This window comes from Oculina patagonica, chromosome 3, assembly GCF_052425735.1.
Source record: "Oculina patagonica isolate OP01 chromosome 3, crgOcupat, whole genome shotgun sequence".
NCBI lineage: Eukaryota > Metazoa > Cnidaria > Anthozoa > Scleractinia > Oculinidae > Oculina > Oculina patagonica.
The window spans coordinates 22,474,595-22,485,757 of NC_135760.1; the positions used below are offsets into that span (position 1 = coordinate 22,474,595).

The 11,163-nt window shown below is 40.2% G+C and overlaps 1 protein-coding gene across 1 annotated transcript; it reads left to right on the plus strand.

The window, feature by feature from the left end:
- The first annotated feature begins 8,929 nt into the window (after positions 1 to 8,929).
- On the plus strand, positions 8,930 to 10,284 carry LOC144645731 (heme-binding protein 2-like). The gene has a single exon (XM_078505279.1). It carries the CDS (start codon positions 9,032 to 9,034, stop codon positions 9,692 to 9,694), a length of 663 nt encoding a protein of 220 aa, XP_078361405.1. The 5' UTR covers positions 8,930 to 9,031; the 3' UTR covers positions 9,695 to 10,284.
- Positions 10,285 to 11,163: the final 879 nt, after the last annotated feature.

An 11,163-nucleotide genomic window follows, 5' to 3' on the forward strand; every position in this document is an offset into this window, starting at 1 on the left:
TCAACTTTAGTGCTTTGGTCCGGTGGTTTGGTTTTCGATGAAGTTAACCACACTGCCAGGGGCTGATCTGCGAGCAATTTTATTTAGGCACTGGCCTGGTTGACCTGTGGAATGTGGTAATACTGTGATACTAGTAACATGACACGATTTTAGAATATAGTGACAAAACAATAAAAATAAGTAAGCAAGCTAGGCTGTAATCCAGTCCCTGAACTCTCTCTTCCGCGCGCGTTTTATAGGGGCTGAACCCAGGCGCGCGAAGAGAGAGTCCAGGATAACCTGCATGCGCATGCGCCAGTTTTCCCCCCAAAATTGAGGGAAAAACCATATTTGGCAGCCCTTTTGAAAACGCGCGCGCACAGATGGCGAGTTCAACTACGCGACCGTGTACTAAAGCAGGATCACCGGAATAACTTTAAAAAGCCTAGCTTTGCAGTCAGTGTCTGCTAAAAGCTAACGACCAAAACAAAAATCGCTATCCGTCAACCATTCCTAGTATTTTGTAGCTGTTTATTGAATTGGTTTTGGATGCAATAGCCGATTCCCTCTATAGCGCGCGCCTGCAGGGAATCACGGTAGTTGTATTCATCAAACCGTGCGCGAGACTCAGCAACAATGCGCGTTGCTGAGTCTCGCGCATGGTTTGATGAATACAACTACCGTGATTTCCTGCAGGCGCACGCTATAGAGGGAATCGGCTATTGAGCACAGTTTTTTTTCTTGCATTTATTCGCGCGCTCGGTTGCGTAGTTGAATTCTTCATTTGAGCGAGCCAGTTTTAGCCTAGCGCGCACGTCTCAAACAAGTGACGCCACACTCCTCGCTTGTGATTGGTTCGTTCTGAGCATGCGCATGCAAGTTATCCTGGACTCTCTCTTCGCGCGCCTGGGTTCAGCCCCTATAAAACGTGCGCGGAACAGAGAGTTCAGGGACTGGACTAGCTAGGCTGCGAATACAGCCGCCTCTCCGCGCTCCGGCCGCTTGCCGCGAAACGGCCGGGAGTGTTGAGAGGCGGCTGTATTCGCAGGCTACAAGCAAGCAAGCAAGTACTCGTTATTTTAAAGACGTCAAATTCGTACTACAATTTAAACACCGAATCTACTAACAGTAGGCTCATAAAAGGGCTAAAAATTAATTATTATCACCATTTGCATAGTTCCTTCCAGCCCCAGTTCTTGAAGCTGTAGAGAAAACAGGCCCCCGCCTGTTGATGTTATATCTGTCCTCGGTTGGAGTCACTAAATGCACTACCTCCACCCCCTCCACTACCCCCACAGTAACTCAGCCGTGACTCAAGGTCGATATTGCCAAATTGAGGTCCACCTTGAAAAAATAATCACAAAAACGTTTTTATTCGCATTCACTTTATCAATACGTCACTGGTAAAAGGATCATAAAATTATTGACTGCCTCGCCAACGAGCAAATACCGTGAAAACCAGCCGTTTTCGTACTAACAATCGTACATTGGTATGCACAAATATGTATGGAAAGACAGCGGGTCTGTTATTAAGTTAAAACAAAAGTAAACAGTTTACCTCCTCCTCCTCCACCACCAAAACTACCACCACAAGAATCACCTACAAAAAAAGCAAGATTAACGTTTTAAAGAAATGTGATCAACCCTAAATGGCATTGGAGCATTTATTTCTTTTTGGGGATTAATTTTGGGCTTGTAATCTATATAATAGAATTAAGACAAGAATTATCTAATACCATACATTTTTCCCTATATTTTCTCTCTGTTTATAAGTGTACATACGTATAATATTAATGTTTGTTTTATCTCTTGACACCACAACTTTATACTAACTTATTCACCCTTCTGGTGCTTTTTTCAAGTAACATTTTCCCATAATAAGTTACAAGTAAACCTAATTTATTATATTTATTATTTTATCGTTATTGTTGAAAGGCGCGGTGACCTTATGGTTAGCACGCTTTATTTCGGATCGAGGATCGAGCGGTCCGGTTTCTAGCCCTGGCCGGGTTATTGGGCTGTGTTCTTGGATAAGGCATTTAACTCTCACAGGGCCCCTCTCCAGTCTAGGACCCTTCCGATTATGCTAGTAAAACTGGCATTTTATGCTCCTAGCAATGCTCGATTTTTGTCCACAAAATGCTGAAATTATGCTCATTTTTCAAAATTGTGCTCCTTTGATTGAAAAATCGAAATGCTTTGTTTTATTTGGAGATATCTACACTCATTTGACAAAAGATGAACTCCGGGATCCGTACTTGAAGGGCGACGGTAGCTTTAAGATACGTGGTGGTATTATAACGCAAAACCCGAATGTGAAACTTTCTTATTCGGCTCTTTCGAAACTGTAGTGAACATTAGGCTGAATCCACGTGTTGTCATTTTTCCAAAAAAGCCCAAACGGTAAGTTTCATGTTTCAAATTGGCTGGTTTCTGTGGATCTGAAGAGAATAAAGGCTTTAATATAGGGAGTGGTATTTCGACGCAAGGGCCGAAAATCTTCATTTTCAGTGCCTCTTGTGACACTTTCCTATTCTGTTCTTTTGGACCTGGAGTAAAAATTAGACTGAATCCACGTGTTGACATTTTTCCAAAAAGGACCAAACTATACGTCGCAAGTTTCATACTGGCTGGTCTTGCTGGATCTGGAGAGAAAATAAACTTCACGGTACGTGGTGGTATTATAACGCAAGGACCAAGAATCTTCGTTTTTAGTGCCAGATCTGACACTTCCTCATTTGGCGCTTTCGAACCATGAGTGAATGTTAGGCTGAATCCACGTATCAGCATTATTCAAAAAAAACCCGAACAGCTTCAAACTGCCTGGTTTTGCAGGATCTGGAGAGAAACGACGCTTTTAGATACGTGGTGGTATATCAACTGAAGAGCCGAAAATCTTGGTTTTCAGTGCCTCAAGTGACACTTTTTTATTTCGTTCTTAAAAACCAGGAGTGAATATTAGGCTGCATCCACGTCTTGACATTTTTCCAAAAAAGACCAAACTGTACGTTGCAAGTTTCATACTGGCTGGTTTTTCTGGATCTGGAGAAAAAACAAGATTTTAGATACGTGGTGGTATTTCAACAAAAGGGCCAAAAATCTTCGTTTTTAGTGCCTCATGTCGCACTTTCTTATTCGGTTCTTTTAAACCTGGAGGGAACACGATACTGGATGCACGTGTTGCCATTTTTCCAAAAGGAACCAAACTGTACGTTTCAAGTTTTTAAACTGGCTGGTTTTGCTGGATATGGCGAGAAAATAAAATTTAAGATACTTGGTGGTATATCAACACAATGGCCGAAAATCTTCGTTTTCAATGCCTGATGTAACACTTTCTTGTTCCGCTCTTTTGAACCTGGAGTGAAAATTAGGCTGAATCCACGTGTTGGCGTTTTTTCCAAAAAGTGCCAACCTGTACGTTTTAAGTTTCAAACTGCCTGGTTTTGCTGGATCTGGAGAGAAAATTAGATTTAAGATACGTGGTGGTATTTCAACAAAAGGTCCAAAAATCTTCATTTGCAATGGCTCAAGTGACTTATTCTTAGTGTGTTCTTTTGAACCTGAAGTGAACATTAGGCTGAATCCACGTGTTGGCATTTTTTCAAAAAGAGCCAACCTGTACGTTTTAAGTTTCAAATTACCTGGTTTCGATGGATCTGGAGACAAAATAAGCTTTAAGATACGTGGTGGTATTATAAAGCAAGGACCGAGAATCTTCGTTTTCATAGCCTCGTGTATCACTTTCTTATTCGGCTCTTTCTAACCAGAAGTAAATGTTAGGCTGAATCTACGTGTTGGCATGTTTTCAAATAGGCCCTAACTGTACGTTTCAAGTTTCAAACTGGCTGGTTTTGCTGGATCCAGAGAGAAAATAAGCTTTAATATACGAGGTGGTTTTTCAACGCTAGCGCCGAAAATCTTCGTTTTCAGTGCCTCAAGTGGCACTTTCTTATTCAGTTCTTTTGAACCTGGAGGGAACATGAGGCTGGATGCACGTGTTGGCATTTTTCCAAAAGGAACCAAACTGTACGTTTCAAGTTTTTAAACTGCCTGGTTTTGCTGGATCTGGAAAGAAAATAAAATTTAAGATATGTGGTGGTATATCAACACAATGGCCGAAAATCTTCGTTTTCAATGCCTGATGTAACACTTTCTTGTTCCGCTCTTTTGAACCTGGAGTGAAAATAAGGCTGAATCCACGTGTTGGCGTTTTTTCCAAAAAGTGCCGACCTGTACGTTTGAAGTTTCAAACTGGCTGGTTTTGCTGGATCTGGAGAGAAAATAAGCTTTATACCAGGTGGTTCTTCAACGCTATCGCCGAATATCGTCATTTTCAGTGCCTCGTGTGACGCTTTTTTATTCTCTTCTTTTGAACCTGGAATGAACATTATGGCAAGTCCACGTGTTGGCATTTTTCCAAAAAGGCCTAAACTGTACGTTTAAAGTTTCAAACTGGCTGTTTTTGCCAAATACTGAGAGAAAATAAGCTTTACTATACAAGGTGGTTTTTCAACGCTAGCGCCGAAAATCTTCAATTTCGGTGCCTCATGTGACACTTTCTTATTCGGTTCTTTTGAACTGGAGTGAACATAAAGCTGAAACCACGTGCTGGCATTTTTCCAAAAAGACCCGAACTGTACGTTGTAAGTTTGAAATTGTCTGGTTTTACCTCATCTGGAGAGAAAATAAACTTTACGATACGTTGTGGTATTAGAACGCAAGGACCGAGAATCTTTGTTCCAGTGCCTGATGAGACACTTTCTGATTAGGTTGTTTTAAAACCGGAGTAAATATTAGGCTGAATGCATGTGTTGGCAGTTTTCCACAAAGGCCCAAACTGTACGTTTCATGTTTCAAATTGGCTGGTTTTGTTAGATCTGGTGAGAATAAAGGCTTTCATATAGGGCATGGTATTTCGACCCAAGGGCTGAAAATCTTCATTTTCAGTGACCCTTGTGACACTTTCATATTAGTTTCTTTTCAACCTGGAGTGAACATTAGACTGAATCCACGTGTTGGCCTTTCTTTAGAAAGGCCTAAACTATTCGTTTCAAGTTTCAAACTGGCTGGTTTTGCCTTATCTGGAGAGAAAATAAACTTTACGATATGTGGTTGTATTAAAAAGCATGGACCGAGAATTTTCGTTTTCAGTGCATCGGATGTGACATTTTCTTATTCGGTTCTTTTGAAGCAGGAGTGAACATTAGGCTGAATCCACGTGTTGACGTTTTTCCAAAAAGGACCAAAGGATACGTTTCAAGTTTCATACTGGCTGGTTTGGCTGGATCTGGTGAGAAAATAAGCTTTATGTTACATTGTGGTATTTCAACGCAAGGGCCGAAAATCTTCGTTTCTTTAATGCCTGATGTAATACTTTCTTATTCGGTTCTTTTGAACCTGGAGTGAAAATTAGGCTGAATCCAGCCTAATTTTCTTTTCTATGACTAATCCAGCCCGTGTTGGGGTTTTTCTAAAAAGAAACTGTGACGTTTCAAGTTTCAAACTGCCTGTTTTTGCTTGATCTGGAGAGAAAATAAGCTTAAATATATGTGGTGGTATTTCAACCCAAAGACCGAAAATCTTCATTTTCGGTCATTTTCATTCGGTACTTCGAACTTGGAGTGAACATTAGGCTGAATCCACGTGTTGGCATTTTTCCAAAGAAGCCCAACCTGTACGTTCCATGTTTCAAATTGGCTGGTTTTGCTGGATCTGAAGAGAATAAAGGCTTTAATATAGGGAGTGGTATATCCATTCGACGCAAGGGCCGAAAATCTTCATTTTCAGTGCCTCATTTGACACTTTCTTAATCGGTTCTTTTAAACCTGGAATGAACATTAGGCTGGATCTACGTTTTTGTATTTTTCCAAAAAGGCTTAAGGTCAACTTTTCATGTTTCAAACAGGCTGGTTTTGCAGGATCTGGAGTGAAGATAAGCTTTAAGATTAGTGGTGGGTTTCAACGCAAGGGCCTAAAAGCTTTATTTTCAGTGCCTCAATACGTAACAGCCCCAGGGAGCCCAGGGTCAGGCATTGATTTGCTGTCTTGCTTGGGGGAGGGGATGGACATAGTCAAGTTTTGGGTCAATTTCACCAGACTTTGCCAGTCAGAGCAACGCCATGGTATTTTACTATTGAATATCATATTTGTGGCAGCTGGCTGCAGCCCTGTGGCATCTTGGCTGTTATCGGGGGTCACTAGGCACTCCACCTTGCCCCCCCCCGGTTGAGCCAGGGGGAGAGAGGTTGGCTGTTAGTGAATTTCAGGCCTTTCTGTCAGCCTGCTGGGCACCTTTTGTTGAAACAATGCAGATATACATACAAAATAAGGCACCATGCATGTTTCACGTGAACTGAATAAAGTGAAAAACATCTTTGTTTTTTTAGACTTGTTAACCCTTGTCTATGTTCCTCAAATGTGTCTGGTATTTTATAGCATAACGTTAGCGAATTGTTTCACTCGGTCATGTAAGGCAATTTTCCTGGTAGCACCGTACCCTCACCGCGCTTACATGTACCAGCAGTGTATCTCAAAGATCGCTCTCGAGCTATTTGTGTAGGAGCTGGCCCACTTTCTGCTTCGCAACAAGTACCAAGGACTGGGTACAACTTCTGAAAACAGCTTATGGCAAGGCCTTCTTTAAAGTCACAAATGTAAAAGAGAGAGAGTATTTATGTGGAGAATTGGAGTATCCTGAAGATCTTTAGAAATGTTAGAACACCACAAAACAAGCAAAGTCATGCTTTTGACAACAAAAATGTAGATAAAATTGATATAGATAAAAGCCAGATTAAATTATGCTGAAAAAATGCTATTGTGTGTCACCCTCCCTTTGATTCATGGATCAGACTGAAAACAATGAATGATTTGCCAGTAATCGCATCCTGTGTAATGCGTAAAGGATTCTGGGATCGCCAGGGGGAAACATTGCAAGTCGCTCTCAAAACTTATATCCCCACTTCGGGTTAAGTTTAATTACTACCTCAGAGTTGAGAAAAGAAATTAGACCATTGGCCTTGTGTCCTTCACCTTTATAATGTACATTTTCAACTTAAAATGGGCATTCCCATTTACGTTACATCACAGTTAACGTATTAAAGAGCACCGCGTTAACCCAGAGGGAGTAAAAGTGACCTGCGCGCATTATTCGATCGGTTATTGTGTTCTGCTGCTATTATGCCAGATGGCATAATGCCAAGCAGAACATATTGCTATCGAAGGAGGGAATGGAATGTCTAGAACAATAGAAAGATGTAACAATGGAAGTCCGTAACAATAGAATGTGGTAACAATGGAAAGTATGTAACAATAGATAGCAGATACTTTCTTTTTTATAGACTTAGTAAAAAGGTATATCTATCAGTTGAATTTGCTATCTTAACAATCAACTAGTCTACATCATAAAAATAAACAAAAATCAAAAAAATTCTCGGTTTCTGATATAAAAAATAGGGCCCTAATGGGTCCGTGTGTTCTGCTGGCATAACGTATCAACATTGATAACTGTCTTCGATTTTTCGCTTACACCTAGATAATTCGTCACGCAAGTTATTATGACATTTGAAACCTTTAAAAGTCGTAACCCTTGTGCATGCAAAGCAACATACCAGCTACCGCTGCGTACGTCACAAACCACAAGAAGGTCTGTTTCAGCGCTTATAAATAGCAAAAACTCAAATATATATTTTTTTGTTGATAGTTCATTTCATTACGCTTTCACTCGGACGTATACAGGAAGGGATTTCCGTTATTCTTATTTCACGTTAGCTAAAGGGCCGTAAGCGTTTATTTTTCCCCACGGAAAAAGGGATGCGTATTCCTCGTCAATCCAATATCTTTTAGAATGCGTGATCGTACGTCGCGGTTAGCTACCGCTACCTACGTCAGAAACCACAAAAAGATCTGTTTCAGCGCGTATAAATACCAAACGTGCAAAAACAATCCAATATCTTTTTTTTGTCGATCGTTCGTTTTCTTTAACTCGAACCTATAAAGAATGAGATCTCGGTTTTTTTTATTTGACCTTAACTAACGGGCGAGTAAATGCGTGTAAATACAAAATTTGTAACAAAAGAGCGTAACAATGGGGAGCCCAGGCTCCTGCTAAGAGCTCTCTGTCCCGCTATATTAGAACGTGTGTGTACGACGGGTTTCAGCTGCTTTCAGAGTTGTGGTTCGTGACGTACGCAGTGGTCGCTAACGTATAACGACGACGAATACGCGATCAGCCTTTTTTTCCTTGGAGTGAAAAAAAAAAATAAACCCTCACAAACCGTAAGCTAACGTGAAATAAAAAATAAACAAAGATCCCATCCTGTATACGTCCGAGTAAATGCATAACGAGCTACCGACAGAAAAAAGTATTGGATTCTTTTCAGTTTGCACGTTTGCTATTTATACGCGCTGAAACAGACCTTATTGTGGTTTGTGACGTACGCAGCGGTAGCTGTCATGTTGCTTTGCATGCACAAGGGTTACGACTTTTAAAGGTTTCAAATGTCATAATAACTTGCGTGACGAATTATCTTGGTGCAAGCCGAAAAACCGAAGACAGTTATCAATGTTGATACGTTATGCGAGCAGAACACACGGACCCATTAGGGCCCTATTTTTCGATGTGTCGTAATATATTAAACTAATCCAATTGCGACATGGGAACCTTCCGTCAATTTAACTTCTACCCAAAATTGGCCTTGGACAACGATCCACGCTTGGTTAAAAACATCTAACGAAGCGCAAATGACGCGTATGACGCGCAAAGGTCACATTTGATTTCGTTTTACAGATTTCCCATTTCAGAGACTCCCCGTTTTAAGAGATTCCTGAATTTAAAGATTCCCCATTCCATTTTCCGTATTCCCCGTTCCCCGTTCCACACTTTAATCATGTCACGCACCGTGTACGTGTTTGTTGTGCAGTGCTGATTGCGTTACGTTACGTAACTCGCCAAACGTTGATCATGAATGTATGCACGTTGTGACGAGATTGCTCGCTGCGATCTCTTGTTAGTAATTATTGTAGCGTCGTTTATCGTCTAAAATACCGAGAAGCCATGTTAAACTGGTTGAAAGGCGAGGAAAAACCGAAGGTAGACACAAGCCAATTTCACACGCCTGAAAGTTACCGAGGTTCTGAGGGTCCGCGTTTCAAAGTTCTCGAATCCAGAGATGGTTATGAAGTTCGCTTGTATGAAGATTCTCATTGGGTCAAGACAAGATTTGAGGAAGGGAACTTAGAAAATTGCTCGAGCACTGGATTCTGGCGGCTGTTTAACTACATCAGGGGCGAAAACGAAGGTGGGAAGAAGATAGCCATGACTGTCCCCGTTGAATCCCGAGTCGAACTCGACGATGAAGGCAAATGCAAGGTTTTCACTATGGCGTTCTACACCCCAGCCGAAAATCAAGCCAATCCCCCAGTTCCCAAAGATGAAACGGTGTTTCACGAGAAGGTCGAAGGGCGTGTAATGTACGCGCTGCATTTTGGTGGCTTCGCGAATGATAAAGATTGGCGGGAAAACGAAAAGAAGTTGAAAGAGCTACTTGACCGAGACGGCATGGGGTACGTAAAGAACATGTACGTTTCTGCCGGCCATGATCCGCCATTCAGGCTATTTGGCCGTCATAATGAAATCTTGTTAGTGGCGGACCCTCAGCCTTCTTTAGAAGACACAAACCCCAAAGAAGAAGGAGAAACAGAAGCAGCAAAGGAATAAAGATTACGTAACTAAACCGAGAACGCGACCCTGGCTACACGCTTGAATGATCACTCATCTTACTTCAGATGACAGATGGTTTGATTTTGTAAGCATTTTCGATTTGAGAACTGTGTAGAAAAAACGAATGCCCATGGAAAGCTAGACTTTTAAAATCAGGAAAGGTAGTAAATGTCTTTGAATTTTTTATAGCCATCTTCATTTCATTTTTGTTATAAAAGTAAATATTTGTTTGACGCCGAGAGAATATTGTATCCATTTGGAATAGCAGCAATATGCAGAAAAAGGCTTCATTTGCTTTTGATGTATTATTAAAAAGAGAGAAAAACTAGTATGTATTAAAATTATTAATAATGGCAAGAAAACGTATTGAACGATTATCTTATTCACAAAGATACAAAAGCTATGCATGCAAATGTAAACGAAATTATAGTAAATACATAAATAGGATGGAGTACAATAAAAAATTTCCATACACATGCATTGATGTAGCTTTTCTTTCAAGACCAACCGCATTTTTATGAAAACCAAATACTAGACAAAACATAATCACTGAAGTATAGGACAATATTAAAAACGATATCATGTGTTACTTTATATGAGAAAAAATCTCGTTCATTTTTCAGAAGTTTAAAAAAATCAGTTCATTTTTTCATCAAATTTTAATTTGATAAAAACACCTTTCTAATAACAGCGAAAAATATTTTGTCCTGTAGTGTACTGATTAGATTTATTCAAACAAGTTTTTTCGAAAAATGAATAAAAATCACGTCGCAAAGTCTGACAGTCTGTTTTCGAAATTATGAAACCTCGCCGAAGTTTAATACGACAAAAGCTGCACTCAGCTAGGAGTCGTAAGAATGCCTTCAAGATATTTAGGTCGTATTTTTCACGTTCAGCGCTAGCGATCACAATATATTCGCGTGTCTCAAGCTGACAATTGTGATAAGAAAGTGAGATAAAACCACGGGAAACCCAAAGACTACATATTTTAGTAGCCAGAATTGCGACGACTGGTGCGTTTTGATTCAATTAAACCAAACCACGATCAAGCCTAACAGATAAGTAGTACGAACGGCTTGTTTTTATTGCTTTCTTGTGGTACATAGTCCGACAGACTCGCAATAAATTCGACCTATATAAATTTTAAATACTGGTATGTCTATGTTTTCTCGATATCTGTTACTCGTTTTCACAGCGTTCCAGCAATATCAAGGCAAAACTTAAATAATTATTTTCGTTTTAGAGGGAAAACATGTGTTTCACAGCATGTGTTAAAAATCTTTCCAATTCCTTTTTAAGGCAAGTTCAAGAAAATGAATTGATCTATATTATATAAAGAAAAACGTGATTATGTGTGGTAAACAATTATGGATTCACGAGAAAAAAGAAATGGCTCGATGTATCGAAAATGCCCAATTAAAACCTAATTCGTTGGGTGACAAAGCAGAGATTTTTATAGACACAAC